Source organism: Hippocampus guttulatus, chromosome 13 (assembly GCF_054856545.1).
Source record: "Hippocampus guttulatus isolate MCC_2025c chromosome 13, RoL_Hgut_1.0, whole genome shotgun sequence".
NCBI lineage: Eukaryota > Metazoa > Chordata > Actinopteri > Syngnathiformes > Syngnathidae > Hippocampus > Hippocampus guttulatus.
In genome coordinates, this window is record NC_141273.1 from 3,640,477 (window position 1) to 3,667,100 (window position 26,624).

General features: G+C 42.5%; 1 protein-coding gene across 1 annotated transcript in view; it reads left to right on the plus strand.

The window, feature by feature from the left end:
* Positions 1 to 25,946, plus strand: part of sobpa (sine oculis binding protein homolog (Drosophila) a) — a 48,696-nt gene extending 22,750 nt beyond the window's left edge. The window contains exons 6-8 of the mRNA XM_086127628.1: positions 11,003 to 11,098; positions 18,627 to 20,655; positions 21,202 to 25,946. Coding sequence (XP_085983754.1) covers positions 11,003 to 11,098; positions 18,627 to 20,654 — 2,124 coding nt within the window. The 3' untranslated portion in view covers position 20,655; positions 21,202 to 25,946. The remainder of the gene's footprint in view (positions 1 to 11,002; positions 11,099 to 18,626; positions 20,656 to 21,201) is intronic.
* The last annotated feature ends 678 nt before the right edge of the window (positions 25,947 to 26,624 follow it).

Here is a 26,624-nt window from a genome sequence, read left to right on the forward strand (position 1 = left end):
TTGCATTATACCTATTATGAAACTCTGATGTGCTAAAGAAAAAACAAATCATCTACAAAAGATTACCTGCAGCTCTGATTAAAAAGTTTAGCAAAAATTTGTTGACCAAGGTTATCAAAGCAATACATTTATTTTATGTAACTCAGTCATATTTTTTGTTTGACACTTCCACAAAAACTTCCAATTCCATCACTTCAAACTTAATTTTGCGCTTGTTTACAGTTCTACCATTACAGTTCTAAAAACTGATGTCATTTATGGCGTTGTGCATTTTGAGAAACATACTTTATCATACACTAGCGACAGAAAGCTAATGAAATACCGGACAATCAAATAAATAATAAAATATATCTAAAATATGGGAACCCTTCGCTGCAGTTAGATAAAGATTTATTGGGAAAAAAAGTTGGCAGTGACTCAAAATTTGTTTCGCTCACTTGTTGCTGCATCAGCATTTCAAATAATATTTTTTTGCATGTTTTATTGGCCACCGTGACCCTAGTGAGGATAAAGCGGTTCGGAAGATGAATGAATGAATGTTTTATTGGAATCCTGAAATATGAGTAGGTGTACGGGTGTGTTGCAGGGGGGTGGTTGTGTTGGAGGGTGGGCAGTGACTCTGGCATTATGTTGCATGAAAACAACTTCACTGTCTCATCTAAGTAACTTTAGTAATCTTCGGGTGCTGATGGCTGCTACTTTCTCACACCTCTGCAGATCTTTACTGTACATATTTATATTATTAAGCACTATAATATGTGATTTATGAATTATCGAGTGAATCACTATTGGCATCCTAATTAAATTCCAAAACATTGCTTCATTCAAATTGGTATTACAGTATACCTTACACGAGAGAGGTACCGCCGCTCGTTCCTGCCGGCTGCTGTCAGGCTATTGAATAGACAGACCCGAAAACCTGGACTCACCACCACTAACCCATTTTTAATATGCTTATATTGACATTTTATCATGTATATTTATTTATATACTTTTTGTTCTTCTTCCTGTCCCTTTCATAATTGTGCTGCTGTAAACTGGGAATTTCTCCATTGTGAGACAAATAAAGGTTTTCTTATCTTATCTCACATCTTATCATATAACGTTGCACACTAACATCAACACAACTCCACCCTTAATTGTGCTCAATCGCTTATTCGATGTCCGAAACACACGCACACACACACACATGCGCGCGCGCACACACACACACAAACACACACACACACAAACACACACACACACAAACACATAACACTGCCATTGTTTTAAATGTCAGAATCCATTACGCATTTTTGTGTAATTGCACACTACAGTAGGTGGCAATGGTGCTCTCTCTCTCTCTCTCTCTCTCTCACTCTCTCTCTCTCTCTCTCTCCGTTTCTCTCACTCTCTCTTTATATTCAAGTATATATTTTTAAATTTTAGTCAAATTTATGCACTTAGAATTTTTTTTAAAAATCAATGTTAATAAAGGTATTCATTGTTGTAAGTTGATCTACATGCTTTTCTTTTTTGATTTCTTTAATGTTAATCAGGGGACAATGTTATGCAGAGGTGTACCGGTACTTATGTGCTAATGGGCTTGGTAAATGGACTTTCACTTGTATAGTGCTTTTCCACTTACAAGACGCTCAAAGTGGTTCACACTGACTCCTCATTCACCTCCTGATGGCGCAGCGTCAGGAACAAAATGTTTTCTTGTTTCTAGGGAGGCGTAAGAGAAAAGAATGAATAAGCACTGCACTTGGTAAAATCGGGCTCACCTCCACACTTACACCAGCTTGGGCTTCTCGAAATGGATTGGACTCTTTTCGACTCCGCAGTTGCCCATGGTGAGAGTTGCCCACTGTACAAGTGCCGAGCTGGGGCTCACACCTGCTTGGCACCTGTACATGAAGGTTCACCTCGGTGGACGAGAGGGTAGTGTCCCTCCTCCTTCGGGTGGGGGGACGAATGGAATGGTTGAAGTATAATTGGATAGGTGTACTTCGTAAGCGTCCGGTAAATACGCATTCAAATATTGCATGTATATTATATGTCTAGTATATGATGTAGCATATACTGGAAATGTAATTCGTAACAATCATGAAAAAATATATAAACTTTATGGAGAGAATAAGGAGAGCTCATTGTTTTGTTTCTCAGTTTTTTGCCGTCATAGCATCAAGCTTTTTGTTCACGCCACAAAATATCTCCCCTGGAGACCTCAGACCCCCATCGACATCTCCCCGCCAGGAGCTCCCTCCTGGCACTGGGGTGCATAGTGCAACTTTATGTCATCCCAGAAATGTCACATCACCACAAACACACAAGTCCCTTCCGCGCCAACCTGTGGTTGGCACGGCACGGAAGCAAACTGAATGAGTGAAATGTTTGCTGTGTGTACGTCTACTGTCGTGGCGAGGAAGCCTTGAGGCCTACCTCTTACAGCTTCGGGGCATTGAGGGGAAGGTGATTATATTGTGGCTGCCAGCTATTCTCTTCAAATTATGACCCAAGTATGTCTCATTAACTAGGCGTTTGGATTTTATTATTTCCTAAACTTGTTTGAGTGAAATAGAAACACCGCTGTAAAAAGTGCCCTCCTTGCAAATGTGCATTAGATAATACATTTTTGCAATATGGTTTACTCTGCTGACTTCTACACAGGCAGTGTGTCGGCCTTACAGTGCAGAGATGCAGGGTTCAATTCCCGCTCTGGCCTTCCTGTGTGGAGTTTGCTTGTTCTCTCCGTTCCTGCGTGGGTTTTCTCCGGGTACTCCGGTTTCCTCCCACGTTCCAAAAACATGCATGGCAGGCTGATTGAACACTCTAAATCAGGGGTGCCCAAACATTTTGGACCGAAGATCGACTGTTCGATCACCCAACCTCCCGGGATCGCCCCTTACCGTGCATGCACACCCGCGCGCACACACACACACACGCACGCACGCACGCACGCACACACACACACACACACGCACGCCATGATGAGAAACAGCCTGACACGGAGGCATTCGATGCACTTTTGCAGCCTGTTAACTATCGTAGCTCACACGTACCGTTTTAAAGTGCTTCCCTGGGCCCTCTAGATGCCTATTCTTTGCCCTTGCCCTCGGTGAATTGTACACGAAATTTGGTGAATTGTACACGAAACAAACTTTGAATGAGAATAATGATAACGATAAAAGATACAGCGCAACAGCTCTGATCACAAGCTGCAATTGCAGACTGCTCAGTGCTAACAACTTCCGCCACCATAGGTTAAAGATTTACCTGCTTTATCCATCCATCCATCCATTTTCCGAACCGCTTGATCCTCACTAGGGTCGCGGGGGGTGCTGGAGCCCATCCCAGCCATCTCCGGGCAGTAGGCGGGGGACACCCTGAATCAGTTGCCAGCCAATCGCAGGGCACACAGAGACGAACAACCATCCACGCCCACACTCACACCTAGGGACAATTTAGAGCGTCCAATCAGCCTGCCATGCATGTTTTTGGAATGTGGGAGGAAACCGGAGCACCCGGAGAAAACCCACGCAGGCCCCGGGGAGAACATGCAAACTCCACACAGGGAGGCCGGAGCTGGAATCGAACCCGGTACCTCTGCACTGTGAAGCCGACGTGCTAACCACTGGACTACCGGGCCGCTTACCTGCTTTATTTTATTTTATTTTATTTTTGGAGTATTTTTTTTGTGAAAATGAGACTGATAGGATGATTAGGGTGCAGTGTACATTAACACAAAAAATATATTACTAACATGCACAAAGACACACAAATGGTTGTTGTTTTTTTTTCTCCTTGACACCCCTCGAATCTACTTGGGACCAGCCCGCGATCTACCGGTCGATCAAGATCGACGTAATGGAGACCCCTGCTCTAAATTGTCCATAGGTGTGAGTGTGAGCGCAGATGGTTGATCGTCTATATGTGCCCAGTGATTGGCCGGGAACCAGTTCAGGGTCTCCCCCGCCTACTGCAGAACACTGATTAAAAAAAATGTAAATAAGCATTTACCTTTACATACCCCCTCGATCATTGTGTGGCCATTCCTGGGTTAGATTTTCTCCAATTTTGACTATACATTTGTTGTGAGCCAGTGTCAACACTGTCATTAAGTGGTGATCGCATCAGATTGATAGGCTCCCTGAATAATCTAAGTCGAGTGGAAAAATGAATGGATCCCAGTTGTGCACAGATCAAAGTTTCATGTATTTGAGATAATCTCTTTGAACAGGATGATTAAGGACTGGCAGTTAAGATGACCCAATTACGTTTTGTTTTTACATCCGAGTCTGAGTTAAGTCACTTGGTTTTGAATATCTGCTGATACTGAGTGCGATTTTTTTTTTTTTACATCCCCACATATCTTGCATTTTGAGCCCATAAACGATCATTTTTGCATCCAGGTCCCAGAGTGGATGCATCTTAAAACACCTCCCTCGTGTTTCCCTGTGTACATCACATGCATCGTCCCTGAGATGGTCACAATAGTTTGTCCAAATTCTCGAGTGACCGTGCGTGAACACCACCAAAATTCACAACAACAATGGTGAATTACCGTGTTGGATGTTCTTTACCTTGGCGATGATCTGGGCTTTAATTCTGAAATGTCTCCTTTCTTGCTCACCTCGTCCATTGCTGTCAGTGTATTTACATCGCAAAAGCTTATTCTCTGTTTTTGCTGACTTCCTGTGGCAGCATTACAGCGCCACTTCAGCCCTGGCGTATATACTGCAGCGTCTCATTCTGTTTGTGTGAGCACATTTCTTGAAACAATTCCATGTTTCTGGGATGCTTCTGATGAGGAAAAGATTGGTTCAATTTCCATGTGAATGGTTACATCAGGCTTTGTTGATTTAGTATCTTTTCAGCTTAACCCGACTGTTGGCCATGTCAGTAAAATGTTTCCACATTTCATCACACGCTTCTTTCTTCTTAACAAACTATAGATGAGCAAGAAAATCGTGCGGCCATTTCTTTGTCGCTCCAAAACACTTTGGAGGGATGTGTTTTTACTAACCCTCTACAGCCGCCGAGGCACAGGCTGCTGCTTCACACTGGCTCTCTTACTGTCATTCTAAAAATTCTACTACTAGCAAATCCAAAACATTACATCGTTGTTTTCACGTCATGTGATTGGCTTGGGACAACCCTAGTTGGCAGTGTAGTTGTTCAACCAGTGTTCCCAGATCAAGTTAATGGCGCAACTGCAATTGTCTAACTGGCTGGTGACTGATTAGTCAACATCCCTGATTGAATACATGTACCGGTACATAAAATTATCCCATATTTACTCTTACATGACTATCCATCCATTCATTTTTCGAACCGCCAAATCCTCACTAGGGTCTCGGGTGGTGCTGGAGCCGATCCCAGCCGTCTTCGGGCAGTAGGCGGGGGACACCCTGAACAGCCAATCGCAGTCTTACATGACTACAAAGCATTTATTCAGCAGTATGGCCTTGCAAGCTTTCACTGAGAGAGAGAGAGAGAGAGAGAGAGAGAGAGAGAGAGAGAGAGAGAGAGAGAGAGAGAGAGTGAAGAACAATGTTGAAGGGGGGCCAACTGGTTCCCAAGCTTGGACAAGATAAACCATCAAGGATTGGAGCTTGTTCAGCTGCACAGCTGTGTAAAAGAACTCTCACCCTTCCAAGCACACAAGAGTGCATCTATATTATATTCTTTCGATTGGAGACTTCACTAACACTCTCAGACGTATGTGTATGCTTCCCCCTTCCTTTCCTTTAGAATCTCGTGTATTAGAGACCTCTTTTTTCAAAAAATTGAGGACTCGGCAGATTGTATCGCAGAGCAGGTCGGAGATTGTAACCGGGCGCAACCTGTCCGTTCTCTTGTCTTCCTTCCGTGTTTGTTGTTTATTAATTAAATGTTGTAGGTTGACTTAACCCAGGGGTCGGCAACCCAAAATGTTGAAAGAGCCATATAGGACAAAATAAACAAAAAAACAAATATGTCTGGAGCCGCAAAAAAAAAAAAAAAAAAAAAAAGCCTTCTATAAAGCTTTCAGAAGGAAACACATGCTGTATGTATGTAGAAGACTGGACTGTCTCAGAATTGTTTGTGTTATTCATTCCTTTGTTGAACGAGAAGAGAGATGGCAAGGAGTCAGACGCAGACGAGTCTGTGTTTGCATAAATAAAGTGGACGTTTTAAAAAAAAACCAACACCACAGCTCTCCTTTTTCGGAGCTGCAACATGTATCTATATCTATTTGAGCTATATTAGCCGACTATCAACATCTTTTTCCATTTTCAAACATTTTTTTATAAAGCTCCAGGGAGCCACTAGATGTGGCTAAAGAGTCGCATGCAGCTCTGGAGCCGCGTGTTGCCGACCCCCAACTTAACCTAACAATCCCCATAATCCTGAACAAGTTCCTAACTGTTACTAGAGAGAGTGGCAAAATTTAAAAAATGTAGGATATAGGGGCCACAAACATATTCTTCACCTGTAGCGTATTGATGAATAAATCCATTTTCCGAACCGCTTGATCCTCACTAGGGTCGCGGGGGTGCTGGAGCCCTTCCCAGCCGTCTTCGGGCAGTAGGCGGGGGACACCCTGAATCAGTTGCCAGCCAATCGCAGGGCACACAGAGACGAACAACCATCCACGCCCACACTCACACCTAGGGACAATTTAGAGCGCCCAATCAACCTGCCATGCATGTTTTTGGAATGTGGGAGGAAACCGGAGCACCCGGAGAAAACCCACGCAGGCCCGGGGAGAACATGCAAACTCCAAACAGGGAGGCTGGAGCTGGAATCAAACCCGGTACCTCTGCACTGTGAAGCCGACGTGCTAACCACTGGACTACCGGGCCGCCTCTTGATGAATAAAAATAACGTATAATAAAAAGTGAGTTAAGGGCTGCAAATGGGTCGGATTTGGAATGCCTCTTAGTCAAAAGGGAAGAATTGATGAATATATCCAAAACGTACGTGCACATGATGGATTGATTCAACCATATTAAATCCTCTTTTATTTCCATAAAGCCTGGTTGTCTTGCCTGTCATGCGAGCAGCAATGGCAGCATATGAGATCAGCTCTGCTGCGCTTGGTTGTGTTGGTCTATGGATTATGGAACATGCCTGTGAGCATTTTTCAAATGCAGCTTTGTTGCCAGGAGATGGGCGCACACACACACACACACACACACACACACACACACACACACACACGCACGTATGCGCGCACACACACGCACACACACACACACACCTGCACATGTATATGAGCCCAGATGGCAGCTGGTACAATGGCAGCTGGCAGATCTATCTATCTATCTATCTATCTATCTATCTATCTATCTATCTATCTATCTATCTATCTATCTATCTATCTATCTATCTATCTATCTATCTATCTATCTATCTATCTATCTATCTATCTATCTATCTATCTATCTATCTATCTATCTATCTATCTATCTATCTATCCATCCATCCATCCATCCATCCATCCATCCATCTCTATATCTATCTGCCATCCTGCCTGCCTGCCTGTCTATCTGTCTGCCTATCGGTCTGTCTGTCTTCCGGTGAACACCTCACTCCTCGTTCACAGTGGCAACACCTCATTAGTACAATATGCAAATAAAGTGGCTCGGGGCCAGAGGGTCAGAGCACAAACTGGAGATGGAATAATAGTGTGAGGGTGCGTGTGTGTGTGTGTGTGTGTGTGTGTGTGGAGGCAAACACAGAGTTCCGCCAGATCTGTGTGTGTGTGTATGTGTGCTTTTGAGTGAGAAATATGGAGAGCCTGACAGAAAAATCTCATTCATTTTACACGACACTCACTGAGTTTGACAGTTTTTCTCCATTGGTTTGGCTAATTTCTTGAAACAGAATTGACATTCTTAAAACTTAAAGGTCTTTTGGCCAAACAGTCTTTTAGTACTGCACAACAATACAGCTCATTAGCAACAAAAACTGTTCACACATGCTTCCAACTAGATCTGTTTCTCAGACAACAAACCACCAAAATTGCAAAGATCCTTCTCAATTGTGTTGGCTGATTTGCATTCATACCTGCGTACTTAATGCTTTTGCCGAAAATCGCACAGATGGTTCAACACAACACTATGGATTACTTATAAAAGCTCATATCGCTCCCAAAACAGTTCACCCATGTGTCAAAACTACATTTCTTTCTCATGCAAGTAGTAATATTCCTAATACATTGTAAAATGAGTTGAACTGTGTTTCAGATCTTGGATCCTTCAATGGAGATACCGTAATTTGTGTCACTCCACCTGTTTTCAGAATCACACATTACCATCAAAGAAGTATCTATTTCAGTGACAGATACAATAAAATCATGATGTGCCCTAAGGGCGGGGGCTAAATTAGCATGTGGCATGTACAGAAGGTTAACACATCTTTCACACAGTTCTGAGATTTGGTGTTTGAATCTGAACTTCAGCCTGACTGTGTGGAGTTTGTATGTTCAACCCGTGCTTGCGTTTTTTTTTTTCATCAAGTACTCTGGCTTCTTCCCACATTCCAAAAACATACATGTTAAGTTAGTTGAACATTTCCATATGGATGGATGGAGAAATGTGAGTGTGAATGAAAATAGAAATTGAATTCTATTATCATTGAACATGTCACAAGTACAGAGCCACCAAATCCATTTAACAGTTTCAACCCATCAAAGAGACATCAATGAACAACTTTTATCTGATTCGATTTTGAATTTCATCCATCCATCCATTTTCTACCGCATCGGGGTCGAGTCGCGGGGGCAACAGCTTTAGCAGGGAATCCCAGACTTCCTGCTCCCCAGCTACTTCTTTCAGGTCTTCCCGGGGGATCTCGAGGTTCTCCCAGGCCAGCTGGGAGACTGAGTCTCTCCTGGGTCCTGGGTCGTCCCCGGGGCCTCCTGCCGGTGGGACATGCCCGGAACACCTCACCAGTGAGGCGCCCAGGAGGCATCCTAATTAGATGCCCGAGCCACCTCATCTGGCTCCTCTCAATGTGGAGGAGAAGCGGCTCGACTCTGAGCCCCTCCTAAATGACCGAGCTTCTCACTGTATCTCTAAGGGAGACCCCAGACACCCTGCGGGGAAAACTCATTTTGGCTCACTTGTATCTGGGATCTCGGACTTTCGGTCACGATCCATAGCTCATGGCCATTAGGTGGGAACGTAGTTCGACCGGTAAATTGAGAGCTTCACCTTTTGGCTCAGCTCCTTCTTTACTACGACAGACCAATACAAAGTCCGCATCACCGCGGACGCTGCTCCGATACGCCTGTCGATCTCTCACTCCCTCCTGCCCTCACACGTGAACAAGACCCCAAGATACTTAAACTCCTCCATTTGGAGCAAGATCCCCTCCCCGACCCGGAGAAGGCACTCCACCCTTTTCTGACTGAGGACCATTGTTTCAATTTTGGAAGTGCTGATTTTCATCCCAACCGTTTCACACTCAGTTGTGAAGCGCTCCAGTGAGAGTTGGAGAGTCCTGTTTGAAGGAGCCAATAGTACAATATCATCTGCAAAAAGCAGAGATGCAATACTGAGGCCACCAAACCGGACCCCCTCAACGCCTCGGCTGCGCCTAGAAATTCTGTCCATAAAGCTTATGAACAGAATTGGCGACAAAGGGCAGCCTTGGCAACGTCCAACCCTCACTGGAAACTTTGAAAAATTCCGGACTTACTGCTGGCAATGCGAACCAAACTCTGACATCATGGTATTGGGACCCAATACTGTAGCCCGTATCAGGGGGTTCAGTACCTCATACTCCTGAAGGACCCTCCATAGAACCCCCCGAGGAACACGGTCAAATGCGTTCTCCAAGTCCACAAAGCACATATAGGTTGATTGGGTGAACTCCCATGTACTCTTGAGGACATCAATTCACTGAGGTTTTTGTACAAGTATCTTGACTTTCCACCATTTATTTATTTATTTTTGAAACCTGCTCCTACATTGGAGGGCAAAACTCACATCATGCAAGTCATGCGAGAGCTGGGTCACAGTTGTAAACCCTGGAAAAACTTTTAAAAAGAACTATACGTTTATGAATTAGTATTTGTTCAATCAAATATGAATCGATTTGAATCCAAAAATTATTATTATTTATTTTTTTTTTTTACCCAGCCCAACCTACTAGTGTCACAAACTTCCATGTGTTTCAAGTGATAAGCCGCCCCTTTCTTGTTTATATGCTTTATGTTGCAAGCCAACATTTAACTTCCAAACAAGCTTCAGATGAGCCGCTGGTCAAGTGAAGTGAAAAAAATGGCCAGTCGCCAATACACTTTCAGCTATGTACACAATTAGTTTGATATATTGCAATGCAGTGCTGTTTTACTATCGTTTCTTTTTTTTTAATTAAAAACGTCACAAAAAATGGTGGTTGTGTGGAGAGCTCGGATGGATTATTGTTTCACTTAATTTTAACGGCTAAAATTGATATAAGAATGTATTGACATTTTTTGTTTCAAAACATGTTTTCCACTCCTTGGCAATTTGGCCAATATAAGGTCTTGACCGCACATATTAGACTGAACTTCCAAATGGGATCCTGTGAATATTAAATGATTACATAAATTAGCATGAATGAAAAGGTGTCTTACTGATGGCTTTTGCTTTGTGAGCTGTCCCTTAGCGAGGCGGCACTGCAGCAAAAACCTGAATTAATTGGAAAATTATTCAGATTAAAGAGACTTTCATGGAGTTGAACTGTGTTGGCAACATTTACATTTTATTGTCATTACATTTGCTTTTTATTTGGCTTTAGATAAATGGACATTAGAAGGCGCACTCGCTGCTCAGCAATGCATGAACATTCACTTCCAGCCCCCCACAGTTTAGTTTCAAATACTTTTTCTTGGTTTACCCTGAAACCAAAGTCAAGTATTTACCCATGTAAAAGTCACCATTTTTGTTCCTCATTTGTTTTCCATTCTTGAGTTTCCTCGTTACCTCTGTTCACTTGTTCATTTTGTCCATCCATAAAAAGCAGCCATTATTTCTCCCCCCAGGCGAGAGACGACGATGGCCTCGGTGGGAAATTACTCCAGCACAGCTTTACTCAGGACACGCCCAGGCTTGTCTTCAAGACAAACAGCGATGTGCTTGTAAGGACCCTAACCACTTACCACCAGATAGCGCTTCAGCTTGATGTCTTAATGCGCAAAAATGTTTTCATCTTCTTCTGTATAACGGAGGACCATTTTCCTGTCATGTCTTCCACATCAACATCTTCATCGTAGGATATGATTAAAAATGTCAAATTAAGCCACTTTTATTTTGCACGATCGGTATTACACTGAACCGTATGCATGGCAAAGTGGAAATCTCCGATGGAGTAACAATTTTTGCTGTCAATCTTACAGGCTACTGGGGTGCCAGTCGTTTGGCATTTTCCGAGGTTGAAACGCCATCAAAAATTGATGAAAGTTGTCGTGCGCCGCTATGTTCGGCCTCAACTCGGCTATGAGTTTTAACACGTTTCCCATAGTGTCACACTACCCGCACGTTTACAGGCCATCCGTTAACTGACTGCGGTTGTGCTACGTGGCTCGAGTCCATTCACCAGGAAGTGATGCAATAGTAATGCAAACACTAAGAAGTGCAGTAGAACCTCCAGGTGGAACACAATCAATTCAGATGATTAACCTGTCTTGATATAAGCATATTTCAAAATAAGCGCATGCTGGAGCCGCTAGATAGAAAATTGTCAAATTGTTGTTTACATCTTACACTGCATTTACATCTTTAAATTTGTGAGTTTTCTCATCCCTACTCATTTGTTTGTCTTTCCTGTACATTACTTTAGACGTCTATGGGTGGGGAAATGTTGGATCTGTCATTTCAACACACTTGCAGTTGCTTTAGATCAGGGGTGTCAAACAAATTTTTGTCACGGGCCACTTTGGAGTTACGTCTTCCTTCGGAGGGCCGACAGTGAAACCAAAAAAAATGTTGTCTCATCGCATTACTGCTTTTACACACCGAATTGAATGGTTATTGCAAAATCTCATAATTGATTATATACGACAATTTGACATTTTGGTACAGATTTTAGCAAGGATCATGCAAGTTGAGACACATGATTTTCTTTCGGGGGGGGGCCACATTAAATGGTGTGGCAGGCCGGATCTGGTCCCCGGGCCTTGACATTGACACCTGTGCTTTAGATCATTATTCAAGGCAAAAAATATTATTCATTGAGCTTTTTCACTGCAGGCATCAAAAGTTAACAATTGACAACATTACTTGGAGCTCAGGTTTCATGCAAGCATCCGAGGAAGCGATTCTGACAGCATTGACAGTTTAAACAAATGGAGGAAAAGGGTACTTGCTGCTATCTGGAAAAATGTGAAGACCCCTAAATGCATATCAGACAGTTTGACTAACAAAATAAATTCAACGGCCACTGTGACTAAATGGGCTTTTTGATTTGATTTTATGTTTTTTTTTTACAATGTCACTCACCCAGGAATCAAAGAAGCGTTTTTAATCATACCATGAAAATAAGATGTTAATAAAAAGATGCAAAACATTTTCTTGTCAATATTTGCAGAGCCAAGTTTGCTTCGCACAGCCTCTAACACAGAGAACAGACAAAGGATAACAGGGACAAGCAAAGACAATTTAAATGTTCCCGGCAAACAAATAGCTGCATGAGCTCTCACCGTTTCTTGTTGCTGAACTTTAATTTTCGCAGCGTAAACAATGACAGTATTGTAAACCTGGAAATGAGATGGTGGAAGTTATTAGCGTTCATAAGTAGCTTATAAATATGAAAGGCATATTTCTTAAAGTGAATCCAACATTGGGCAAAGAGAGTTTAAATGCAAATAATGTTCCTTCGGATGTCGTAGCCTTCTGACTAATATTATGGCTTAATTAGTTCCCAGTTGCATCTTTCACTTCAAACTCCATTGGATGTGTGCTTTTTCTTATTGGGGAAAAAAATAACAAAGCCATTATGTCAGTTCAGAGATGCTCAGTCAAAAGAGTTAAATGCGGAGCTCATTTGAACTCCTTTCCTTATTAACGCAACGGCACCTACGTGTTTGCGCCGTTGTGACCGTGAACACAACTGACTTGCTTCCTGGCCAATGGGAGGGACTTGACTCATTTCCTTTAAATTCAGCGCAGGAGAGGCACACGGTCTACATGGCCGAAGTTGATACTAACTTGTTGGAGTCCATGCAGGATCTCGACGTGTCAAAATATATTTATGAGGAACTGTGAGAAGATATCCACTTGCGGTAGATGTAAATTTGGCCAGTGTGATCACAGATCACCGCTGTTGAAGTGGGCACATGCAGACCATCTTCCAACCTGATTGTTTGTGTCTGTATGTGCCCCCAATAAACTCCTCCCCCCACCGCCCCTTCCCCTGCCCTTGCCTGAGCTTAGTCACAGCCACAGTGGTGATCTTAAAAAAAATATTAAAGATAATAATAATAATAATAATAATAATAATAATAATAATAATAATGGCAGCTTGGCGAGCCAGTGGTTAGCGCGTCAACCTCACAGAGCGGAGGTCGTGGGTTCGATCCTGGCTCCGGCCTTCCTGTGTGGAGTTTGCATGTTCTCCCTGGGCCTGCGTGGATTTTCTCTGGGTACTCCGGTTTCCTCCCACATTCCAAAAACATGCACGACAGACTGATTGTGCACTCTAAATTGTCCCTAGGTGTGAGTGTGAGCGCGGATGGGTGTTCATCTCTGTGTGCCCTGCGATTGGCTGGCAACCGGTTCAGGGTGTCCCCCACCTACTGCTCCGAGAAAACAGCTGGGATGGGCTCCAGCACCCCCCGCGACCCTTGTGAGGATAAAGCGGATCGCAAAATGGATGGATAATAATAATAATAATAATAATAATAATAATAATAATAATAATAATAATAATGCGTTCACTGAACAGGATAAATGATTAAACATGAAACTCAAGAGAGGATAATAAACAGCAGCTCTTTATCCTCTGTCATCGGGTCTTTATTTAGCCTTTAAGTCCCTGAGAGCTCCTCTTTTCTCTCGTTTTCCCGCACTTCCTCAACAATCTTAATATCAACAATGTCTTCTTGACATTACTTTGCACAAAACCTCCTCATCTACGTGTTGGCCAGGGTCTATTTGACTTGTGAAATAGCTAACAGAAATAGCTGCTAAAATAAATGCTCACATCCAATCTTTTAAATTCACTGTCATCGGATGACTGGACTAACGTAATCGTTAGGTTTCGTCTTGAGGTCAAGTGGTAGAGAGGTGAAGTCTGGCTGACATGACCGAGTGGCAAAAAGCATGATAATTGCCGTAGTGCAAATGGTTAAACTGCGCCACTGATGTCTGGTCCTTGGCCATGGTGGAAATAAATGACCGTAATTAAATTGAACTGCAAACATCTGTGTGCAGGATGTGAAGAGCACAACTCCATTAGCGTAATGTGCAGTGGAGTTTGACTCGCAGCGTCCAGTCGTTAAGTGCTCTCCATCTGTATTTCTGAGCGAAGAAACATTTTAGCACATTTATAATTGAAATTTCTTTGACTTACCGTTAAAAAGAAACATGACTTTTTTTTTTACTTCAACTTAACCATTACTCATTGCGTTAAATTGGCTGTGACTTTTGTAAAATCTTAAAAGACTCAAATCTTCCTGCTTTTTGCAGTATTTATGATTTTCACAAAGTTAGCAGTGAGAATCTTTTTGAGTAATTTCCCATTTAAATGATGTTCAGTAAACTCTAAAAGTTAATTTGGGCTTTTTGATAAACACATCTTGGAGGACCCTGGTGCCTACTCGTTGCCATAACAGCATGTAACTCATAATGTCGATTTTGATTTCATGTTTTGGTTAAAAAGTGTCTCCACTTTGTTACATTAAACAACCTAACAAAAGGTTAGAATAATGCCTGGATCCATTGATAAAAGGGGATTTTTTTTTTTTTTAACTTGGCTGGAGCACATTCAATTCTGACCAATTGATAATTCCGTTACAATTCAGAAGACAGATTGAGTGTGCTTCTCTCTCTTTGCTACCGCCAAAGAGGACTGGGCCAGATAAACCGACGTTGCAATGCTGCGGGGCTAAAATAGTTTTTCCACCGCCTGTTTATTATTATTCAGTACCAGGGATCTTAAGGATGTGTTTGATGGATGGTTGTCGTTGAGAGGTCTGACAACTGATTAATGCCTTAATTATCTCCAGTAAGGACCCGCCACTCCCCCCAGAGCTGACAGAGTGAGCTGTGTGTGGCCTAACAAGTAACACTCTGTTTAGGGCTCGCCCACAGCTATCTGCTCTACCGGGGTCACATTCATTCTCTTCCCCAAGAAAAAATGTGCTAGCTTTGTTTCTGAAAAGGTGCATAACAGCGATGAAAGTGGGCAGCAGGTTGTTCAAGGGTGAGGCACAAGGCCAGGCACTGAGAATTTAGACACTTTTAATTAACTCCAGTGCGACGTCAGTGAAGCATTGAGAACTTTCTGAACTTGAAAATCAACTTTAGTTATGTGTCATCATAAAAGGTTTGATTACAAAGTAAGAGAGAAAACTATGGTAATATGAATACAAAATGAAAGTACTGTCGTGACTGAACAATAGGGCCCATTGGTTGGCTAATGTCTCACATGACGTTCGACTGTTGGGATCAGTTCCAACCGGTGGCAGATGCTGGCCTGTCAAGGAGGGGAAGCTCAATTTCAGCCTACATCATAAAATGTGTCCGTTTATTTATACGTGGATTCTACTCCCCGTTCCTTTTCAAGAAAATGATCTGTGACCCTGTCATACCAAGAAGGCGTCTTTTCCAGGGACTTAACAACTACAGCAACTACAATAAAACCCACCAGAAATAAAAGATTAATTTGTCGCTAGACCAGCATTTATCCAATGACTCGTCTCGTTTCAATATATTGGGACAACCTACACTGAACTCTCTAGACGCCCAGCGTCCGCGCTGTAGACGCTCAGCGTCCACACAGTTTAAAGCACAGAGAAGCTGCGGGAATGAATGTGAACAGAGTCACGTAGTAACCAGTAATAAGAAGCTGATTCGGAACAAAAGCTGAGTGCGTTGTAGCGCATATTTAGTCAATGACATGTACACACAATTGTATGTGCACACATGTATTTGATCACTTATTTTTTGACATTTTAGGGGAAGCTGAGCTTCCCTTGCAGTCTTAAAGCAATCGCCTCTGGTTTCAACTCAATGTCTCATTCATGATCAGCCTGCCGTTGAGTGATGATAGGTTCAGGCAGTCCCTGAACAGCACGGATGGATGAGAAGCACACAGTTTCATCCATTCATCTGTTTTCTATACCACATATCCTCGCTAGGGTTGCAGGCATACTGGAGCCTATCTCACCTGACTTTTGGCGAGAGACCGGGTACACCCGGGTCGAGGTGCCAGCCAATTGCAGGGCACAAAACACCCATTCAAACTCACATACACACCGAAGGACAATTTAGTGTCCTCGGTTAACCTAGACTTAAGTGACCTTTCGGACATACCGTAGTGTACTTGTCAGTGTAGTTTTAATACATCATAGCTTTCATTTTTACAAGCATTTTTGTGAAGAAGAAATATTACATTTACTGTCTTACATTCGGCGACATTTATCACCAATCCAACGTAACGACCGGTCAGCTTTGACTCAACTTCACCAATCAAATGAAGTCATAACCCAACACGGAAGAAAAGTTTTCAAGGTGACTAATTTAAATAAAGTCTTGCAGAAACAAGAGTCGGAAGAGGCAGAACACAGCTGGGCTCACATTCAATCCATCATTACCTTACAGACTACGAAAAAGAATGGCTACTGTGTGTCATGAGCTGAGTTGCCTCGTTCCCCTTCTTCTATGTCATCTCTGCCTGGTGAGCCGATTGGGCTATTTCATGAGTGTACGCAAAGAAATTTAAGACCATTTCTTTTGACTGAATTTGTTATTTGACCAAGTTTGAATTTTTTTAAATTTATTTTTTAGTACTGTACTGTATAAGCAATAGCCATCCATTCATCCATATTGTCAAGTGCTTTACCTCACAAGGGTCCAAGGGTTCCAAAAACATGCATGGCAGGTTGATGGAACATTCTAAATTGTCCTTCGGTGTGATTGTGAGTGCATATAGTTGTTTGTCTCTGTGTGCCCTGCAATTGGCTGGCAACCGGTTCAGGTTGTCCCCCGCCAACTGCCCGAAGACAGCTGGGATAGGCTCCAGCACGCCCCGCGACACTTGCGAGGATAAAGCGGATCAGAAAATGGATGGATGGACTTTTACTTGAGTCATATTTTTATAAAATAACAATATTGCAAACATGAGAACATGCAAACGCCACACAGGAAGACCGGAGTCCGGATTTGAACCTCCAGCCTACATTCTGACTATTCACGTACACATGCATGTACACAGATATATCAAATGTTATGCTGCACAAAAGTCAGGTGAATGCACCAATGCAGTTTCTAAAAATGAAAATTACAAATATTTTACTTGAGAAAATTCACTTTCACTCATAATTTGTCAGTGAGATTCCATCAGTATTTCAGGCCAGCCGAGTCCATCCGAGTTGTCAGCGACACCCAATCGATATCAAGAGCAGACTCATCGGTACTACGTCACACGCAGGTGCCGGATACACGACACACAGCCAAATACGCAAAAAATAAAATAACAGTGTTATATAACTTTCAGTCCCACAGACCTCAATGATGTGTTGCATATTTTTTTATTTCACCTATCACCATGCTGTGTCTGTGGTTTTTATCTATCTATTTATTTTTATCTGGCTGCGTGTTGGCCTATGAGGTACCTGTGTGTGATGTCGAAATTCCGTTCTCGACTGGCTAATGCCGACAAGAGACGGATTGCACCCACGTGGGTCGTCCTGAACGGGAAGAGTGACGGACTGACAGACCTTCTTCCGTCAGTCTGACAGAATGCCCACCTCTTCTATCCACTAGCACGTTCTGTATGGTAATCATGCCAATCATGTTTTTGTCTCGGTCGAGGATGTTTTCTCAAGGAGCAATCTGTACTTATTTTAGAGTGTGTTTTGTTGGCCACAAGCTTACATTCATTTAGTACTTTTCCGAACCACTTATCCTCACTAGGGTTGCAGGCATGCTGGAGCCTCATCGATGATCAACCATTTGCGCTCTCAGTGTAGGATAAATTGTTCAGATGTGCATGTCTAATGTTCATCTTGATATACAGTGCGTGCACACATGCGTGCACACACACACACACACACGCGTTTTTATGTTTTCTGGGGACCACTTTTTTGTTCATCACTTACGGGGACCACCCTTTCCAAATGACATACAGCACACACGCACACACACGCACACACACGCACACACACACACAGACACACGCACACACCCTGGATAATGTATGTATAAAAGCAAGAGAACAAATCCCTGGCATCACTCCTGTACAAAATCATGACATTTATTCCGTCAAAGTTAAATGTTTTCTGTGGAATTTAAGCTTCCTTTATTTAATGTGTATCTCCATTTGACTTAGAAGCTGTCTTTTCGTAATATGGAACTTCAAAGGAGAATGTAACCGAATTCAATTCAGAAAGTCTTGTTCAAGCAGGGTGACTGATATAGTGTGTGTAATATGTGTTTGTGTCATAGGTATGTGACTGGTGCAAGCATATACGCCACACTAAAGAGTATCTCGACTTTGGGGCTGGTGAACGACGGCTGCAGTTCTGCAGCGCCAAATGCCTGAACCAATATAAGATGGACATTTTTTATAAGGAAACACAAGCAGCACTGCCTGGAGCTCTCTGTAACCCCGGACATGGGGTTGGAGGCGAGGGTAAGGCAGAGTGCATTGGTGGTGTACAGCTGCTCACCCCTGAATCCTGGGGTACGCCAATACCGGACATTCGCCGTAAAGCTCCCTCACCTGGAGGCCCCCCCAACTCTTCAGCTCCTTGTACTTCATCTGTCACATCGTCCTCAGACGTTCTTTGTTCTCCATCCTCCTCTTCGTCCTCTGCCAAGATCCCCACACCTCGACCCCATGAGAGCCCGACTCTCCCACCCCCTCCCATACCCACTTTGCACCCAGCGGTTGGGGTTCCTCCAGGGAGTCCTCCAATGGTGATGACTCCCCGTGGGCCAATGCCTTTGCCTCTCTTTATGGAACATCAAATGATGCAGCAGATCCGTCCGTCATTTCTTCGTCCATCTGTCCATCCAGGCGGACCCAACAGTGGACCCAACCTGTCAAACCCTGTCATCCCTGGTATAGGTCCCCCACCTCCTCCCAGGACTCTTGGTCGTACTTCTAGCCCCATGCACAGACCCATGATCTCCCCTCATGTCCATCCCTCATCCAATCCCAATGCTGGCATCATCCCTCCCCACCCTGGTCTCCACATGCCGGGATTCCCTCCTTTCCCCTCAGTCAACATAATGCCCAATGGACCCATTCCTTTGCCACCAATGATGAATTATGGCATGCCATCCTTAGCCCCATTAGTACCACCACCAACCCTTTTAGTCCCTTATCCTGTCATTGTACCCCTTCCAGTCCCAATTCCTATTCCAATTCCAATCCCTTTCAACCCAAAATATTCCAGCACCCAACCAGAAAACGGTGACCCTCTCTCTAGTGCACCTTTGTCTTCAGATGTTTCAGCATCTGGGCTATCAACGTCTCCAGGATCATCAGGAGGTGAGAAAGGGAAACAAAGAGAAGATCCTGATGGTGTAGAGTGTCTTTCTCTTGGATGCTCAGATCGAAACAGGTCGTCAGTGATGAACATGACTGTGAAGGAAGAGGATAATATGAGAAACCTATGCTCAACTGTTGACACTGGACAGCTGGAAGGAGTTATTGATCTAACTATAAGCCAGACACCATGCCAACAGAACGTCATTCAGAGGATTTTGCCTAAGGTGCATGTCAAAGTAGAGGCAGAGGTTGAGTCAAGATCTTCATTGGATGTTGGGCTTGAACAGGAAGTCAATGGCTGTCACGATCTTCTGGAAAGGGCCGCATTACAGCAACCCCTCAGTAATACTGAGCCGTTTGCAGCCAACGCCTTGGAAACACTGGAAACATCAAATTCACCATCCAGCAAAAATAGCTCTTCTTTTATTGCTCCTAGTGAAACCGACATTACTCTATCACCTGCTCCCAGCACACCAAGCACCCAACCCCAACTTCTCCCACATATTCAAACCAACCCTGCTGTCTCATGTAATGTCATTGTCAATGGTACAGCGTGGCATTCACTTCACACTCCTAATTTAAAATTGGACAGATCAGGAGATGGCTTGACATCAGAGGAAAACGTAGGGGAGCACCCAGCAAATGGTGAGTTGGAACAGGAAGCCCTAAAAGAGAACAATTGTTCCATGAGAGAATGGGAATCTGGTAAGCGTGGCTCAATGCAAGACCAGATGGTAGAGGCCAGAGAGAGTAAGCCAGACCCTGACTCCAACTCGGAGGAGGGTGAACATGCTTACACCCTGCCACTGCTATCAACTGGGGGTTGTGTGGTTATCCAGCCTGTGCCAAAGCCTGGCACTGAGAAGACAGCCATCCTTTCCTGTTCCATCAGTGCACCACTATCAGCTGCTGGAAGCCCTGAGCTGGAGCCCCCAATGAAGAGGAGGTGTCTGCGAATCCGCAATCAAAACAAATAAGGTTGGTCAACCATAGTGTCTTCCTACTATTTTTCTGAGGCACTTGTTTTTGTGTGGATTTATACAGATTTATATGGTGTTTGCTGATTCACAGCTATGTATCAAAACTCATTTTCATTCACAAAATAAAATAAAAACAAATGCTTTGAAAAAAAAATACTTATGTTTACAAAACTAACGAAAATCAACTACAATTATAGCCAAAATATTCTTTGTTGGTGTCTTGGCTGTTTGAAAGTGCTCTATAAATACAGTTGACTTGACTTGACTTTGGTGATTAATTTAATACACAAGCCTTTGTGGTTGATTTTAATTGTATTTATTTTCATCTTACTGCATGGCTGTTTGCCGAAAGAAGAGAATGTCAAACAGTCGTCTGGTCTTACAGTTGTAGTTCTCCTTGTCCTCTTTCGAAGTTGACATCTTGGGCCAAGGCATCCTATGGGGGGGCTTCATGGGAATGTGTTGACTGTCATGACTCGGAAGTAAGTAGGAGCGCTTTATTTATTTGCCCATTGATTGTTTCTCCTCCTACTGTGTTTCACAGATGGATACTCCAAGGACCGTCGTGCCATCCATGCCACAACCCCCACTGCATACACACTCACAAAGGTGTCCTTGTCATCATTCAGTCTACCAGCATCGCAACTCGCCTTTGACTCCTTCAAGTCAATAAAATCTGCATGTCATAGAAAAGATGACAGCACTCTCTTGGTCCATGTAACTGATGGTATCATGGAAAGTCTTGAGGAAGCTGTCAATGGGACCACCTGACAGCAAATCTCAATGCACAACGGGCCCAAGAACACAAACTCACCAATATTCCCTGTTGATTCAGGTGTTCTCTCCATTGTCTATTATCTGTAGAGTGCACCGTGGTGTGTGTGCAAAGCTGTTTGGGATGTTTGTGAAGGGGGTCATTATTTTATACAGCACTGCACTGTGGTTCAGTTGGAGACATACAAGACATATGAAATCATGGCTGCGGTGTGTTACTGTAGCTTCACTCATTTCCAAAAACAGAATTGTTGCCCTCTCTCTTAGGCCTTATTATGACAACCAGAAAAGTGCACTTGGCAACACAACACTATGCTTTCTGATTTTGATGCGAGTAGCCGCAAACATCAACAACATTGTGATTGCATGCTGACTAATGAGTTTACCTGAATATGAACTCAGCAAATACTACATCATGATGTTGTGCAACCTCTGCTTTTATCGGTTGCCTTTTCATTTGTTTTGTTTGAAACATCACAGAATTCAGTGAATTACTACAGACCCCTGCTGTTTGAGAGCTGCGAAAGCATGACAGCCTGTAATGGGGAAATGACACCGCAGGCTCTTTTTTAAATAATACATTAGCAGTACCGTTACTGTCATGGGGCATTTTGAGACTTTTGCTCTGCATTGAGACAGTCCTGAGAGAAGCCAGCTATCATGAATAATTCTCCTCGCACTTGCTGAGTAAAACAAAACACAACAAAAATATCATGAACAAGAATAATCACACACAAGACAATTTAAATATTTGCCTCATGTTGCCTTTTGTCCCCCCCAGAAGCGTTTATTTGTTAATGTATGTTTATCATCAAATTCAAGAACCAGCACCATCCAGGATCATGCATTGAGTTTGACTTAGACTGCAAGGGAACATTGCGCCTGGGGGAGGAAATAATGCATTATCATATGCCATTGGCACCTTGCTAAACTGAAAAAAAAAATAGACTGATAAATCTGAATTGCCAAAATAGCAAGAACTTCTCATAAAATTAATTGCCCGCTACATGTGACATTACTAATAAGCTTACATTTTACTTTTTGTCATGTTGAAGCTTTTGTATGGTCAAATGAGCCCAGCATTTGTGGGTCTTGCTTATTCCTGGAATTGCAATATGCACTAGTATGCATCCTCATACAGTAAATGCCGTAAACTTCATTTTGTGTGTGGGAGGTGAGGGGGAGGTGGGTGGAAGCATCAGTGGAGATTGCAGCCTGCAATCATCTGTTGCCTGTTAGTCATGCGTTTAGCTTCACGTAGCTGCTTGCCAAGACCTTGTTTTGGTGTCACTTGAAGCATTTCCTTTCACTTCTCTCCAATCAGTGTTAACGCCAGTGAAAAAGTGTTCTGAAGCTGCCCTTATCAGCTTGTTTCGACCGTGTGCTTTTCCAGTCTTCTACGAAACACCACCGTGTTCATAATCATTTGTAACTTGATCATAAGAGAGATGAAACATTTGATTTTGGCCATTTACATAACTGCTGCTTGAAAATGATTTCAACATACTGTCCGTTATGATTTGGTTTTGTATCAAACTCGGTCAATTCAATGGTTTTGAGGGCCACCTACAGCAAGGGACTCTTAAGGTTTCAAACCATTTTTGTACGCTAGTTTCAGAAGCAAAAACAATGTATACAGTACTGCGCATGCTAAAAGTGAAAGGCCGCGAGACATTCCAAGAGCAAGAGGACAGACAAATAGTGAAGGTGTTCCACATGGCATTTTAGATTGATCCATGTTAGTCCTGTCACCATTTGGGTAGAATGATGAATGATACAATATTTACTTTAATCACAGAATGGACCTCTCCAATAAAGACACCCTGAGGATAATATTTCCCCTTTACATGAGATACACAAAACATAAGGCAATTTTTTTAAAAATAAAATATAAAAAACAGCCAGCGTTCTGGATTAATAACGTGAACCCTCCAAGGATGACACACAGTCCTTTCGACACCATTGATTTATATGTGCAATATTCAAAATCAACTTTTATAAATTATTACCAAGGTCAAACTGTTGCTATCGTAACACTTTTATGAACTATCCGGGCACTGTTCAAACTAATATTTTACATTACGCGCACTGCATTTCACCTTTTTACACTCTCGGTCACATACATACACACACAACAGGGTCGCGGGGAGTTCAGGCGGAAGGCAGACTACACTCTCAACTGGTTGCCAGCCAATCACAGGGCACACTCTGACGAACAACCATTCGGGCTCACACTCACACCTAGGGACAATTTCAAGTGTTTCATTGACCTCCCACACATGTTTTTGGAATGTGGGAGGAAACCTGAGTACCCGGAGAAAACCTACACAGGCACGAGGAGAACATGCAAACGCCACACTGGAAGGCCGGAGCCGGAATCGAACCCTGCACCTCTGCACTATGAGGCCGACGTGCTAACCAGTGGACTGGATCAATGATATGTGAATATATACATATATAAATGATAATTGTTCACTTGCAGTATGTTGACATGTTGTGCTGAGATGTCAGGACAGAGGTACCATATGTGTATAGTGCTTTCATTGCCACGCAAACACTACTTGACAGTTAGTTTATAATGTATTTCCAGTTTCATGGTCGTCATCACATTTACTGTTCGCTTTTAAACCTTTTGTGAAGGCATGAAGAAAAGCCAAAGAAAAGCCCAAATCACTTGTGAATTTTCTGCTCAGTGAGCTATAGTTGCACAAGATTTGTTGAGGTGTTGCCCGAGTGCATGACGGCCATTCAACCTCTTTGGAAATTTGTGCTACTTTAGAGATATATTTTCCCCCGAATTTGGGTGAATTTCAGAACTATACACCTTAAGGCAATGGTGGGCAAACTACGGCCTGCGGGCCCAATCCGGCCCGTTGGTCTTTTTAATCCGGCCCGCCGAAGGTTGGTCCACAATTAAGGTTCGATGTGAATGATTGCATTCATTTCAATTGGACTTGTAATGACAGGCATTTCACCGCCAGGTGGCGCATTGACTTGAAGTTGCAGAACACGGGGGGGCGGGGGGGGCAATCTTTTCGACCACCTAGTACCTCTGTATCGCTCTACTTCTACTGGTCTGATCACAACCCATCTGCAGCGATGCACAAGCTAAAATAGGTCATCAACAACACTTTTGTCATTAAAAAAAAGTATATTAATACCATACTTTCATGCTTTTGTTCTGTTGATGTTTGATATGGACTGTCAACAAATGCAGTTTTTTTTTAATGTACCGTAGCTCGTGCTGACCTGGCCCTTCTGTCAAATTTTAAAAGTCAATGCGGCCCCTGAGCCAAAAAATTTGCCCACCCCTGCCTTAAGGTGTGTTCAACCTTGGAGGTTTAACTGTATTATCAACTCGTTTTGCTGAGCATATATTACACTCTCGCGGGAATATGACTGTGTCCAAACGGTGAACAATCTTTTTACTCAAAATTATAATTATGTCATGCCCTCTAAATTTCCAATCAATGTGCTAAGAAGTCGCAGCTCAACTTATTTTCAACAGGACAGTGAGAGAGGTAAATATTTCAAATGTGGACTTACATGTATTCCGAAAAAAAAACAGGATTGTTGACATTCCAGTTCATCTTTGCCCCATCATGTGTCATGTAATTTTACGTTCCTGTGGGTTAAATCATGACCTGTAGTCAAATAGTCTATCTACTGTTCCTTCTTTTTAACTTATAAACACACAAGCACGCACGCCCCCCCCCAAGAACACAATTTATAGTTAGCCTGGTGTTAATTTGCACAATGTTGTGGTGCCATTGTAAAAGCTACAATGCTGACAATATTGAAGTGTCATTATTACATCGAAATGCCGCTTCACTGAATCATTGTTGTTTGTGATGACAAACAAAAAAAAATATCAAGGAGTTTAGATGCTAAACGGCAGGCTGGGGTCCATAGCTATGAATTATGCAATGACAACCAACCCTAAAAAGACAAGAAATCAAAAACGTAAACTGTTTCATCAAAAACAACAGAGAAGTTGCCTTATCTCTTGCTTGAATAATCGCTACAGTTAAGACAATGATACTCACACTCTGCAGAGGACTCTCACTCTTTCTTTGTACTAAAGGAAATTGACAAGAAACAACAACTTTGTTCTCTTGTGTCATTGTACAGATGATCATGTTTTTTTCTGTAACATGTATGAATTGTCCTACGTTTGCTCTCGACCCAAACATCCTTGTTACAAATAATCTGGATTACTTTGTGGTGACAAACCAACCTTTATGTGTACATTTTCGATTATTATTTATTGTTGACCTGGTTTGCATTTACAAATAACAAAAAAAAAAATGAAGAAGGTTTGATCTAAACATTCAGTTTCAATGTGAATGTTTGGAGAGCAATGAAAATCTTTTGTAATTATTAAAATGGTGGATACAACAGTATGAGATCTTTTTATGATGTGGCCAAAGTTACTTTGAAAGTAACTTTTTTTGTGTTGTAACATGAGTATTTGTTAATGAATTGCTTATGAAAAATAAATAAGAGGCGCACACACACCTGTTTCAGATTGATCATGTCTATACACAATCTACCGGCACAGTTAGGGACATTAGAACATGACCATGTGAGCAAATAATATTGCCCTCGTTTCCAACTTTGATATACTGTATTATTTTTTTGCAAGGTGCAACAGAACAGAGCGGAATACCAGAGGTTCACCCTTTGAGTGCCAAAATAGCCAAATTGCACCAAGTGGTATGCCTTTATCGCTAACCATGACCTTTTGACATAGTGATATCAAAACGGAATATTTTATTGAAAAAAAAATCCTCGCAACAAAGGGTTTAGATACATTCCGGACATTTGAACGTTTTGTCCTTGGGACCCAGAACTGAATATATAATCAGATATCAATAAAACCAAAATATAAATGTTTATTCGTCCAGAAATTAATAAATTTAAGAATTTCAAGAACCCTTTTCTTCTTCGGAAAATGATTAATTTTACATTAAATGACTGCTATATGTTCACCGAACACCAAAATAGATGTTTTTTCAAATATTTAATGCTTTAATCCTAATTTAGGATTAGGGCCAAATTTGACCCTTTGGGATTTAAGGGGCGCATTTGAGTAGCAGAATTTATAGGGGCCAAATTTGACCCCGTGGGTTCTCCAGGGTTAAACTGAATATAAACGTTTACTTGTAAAGAGTGTAGGTAGGAGTGTGCGGG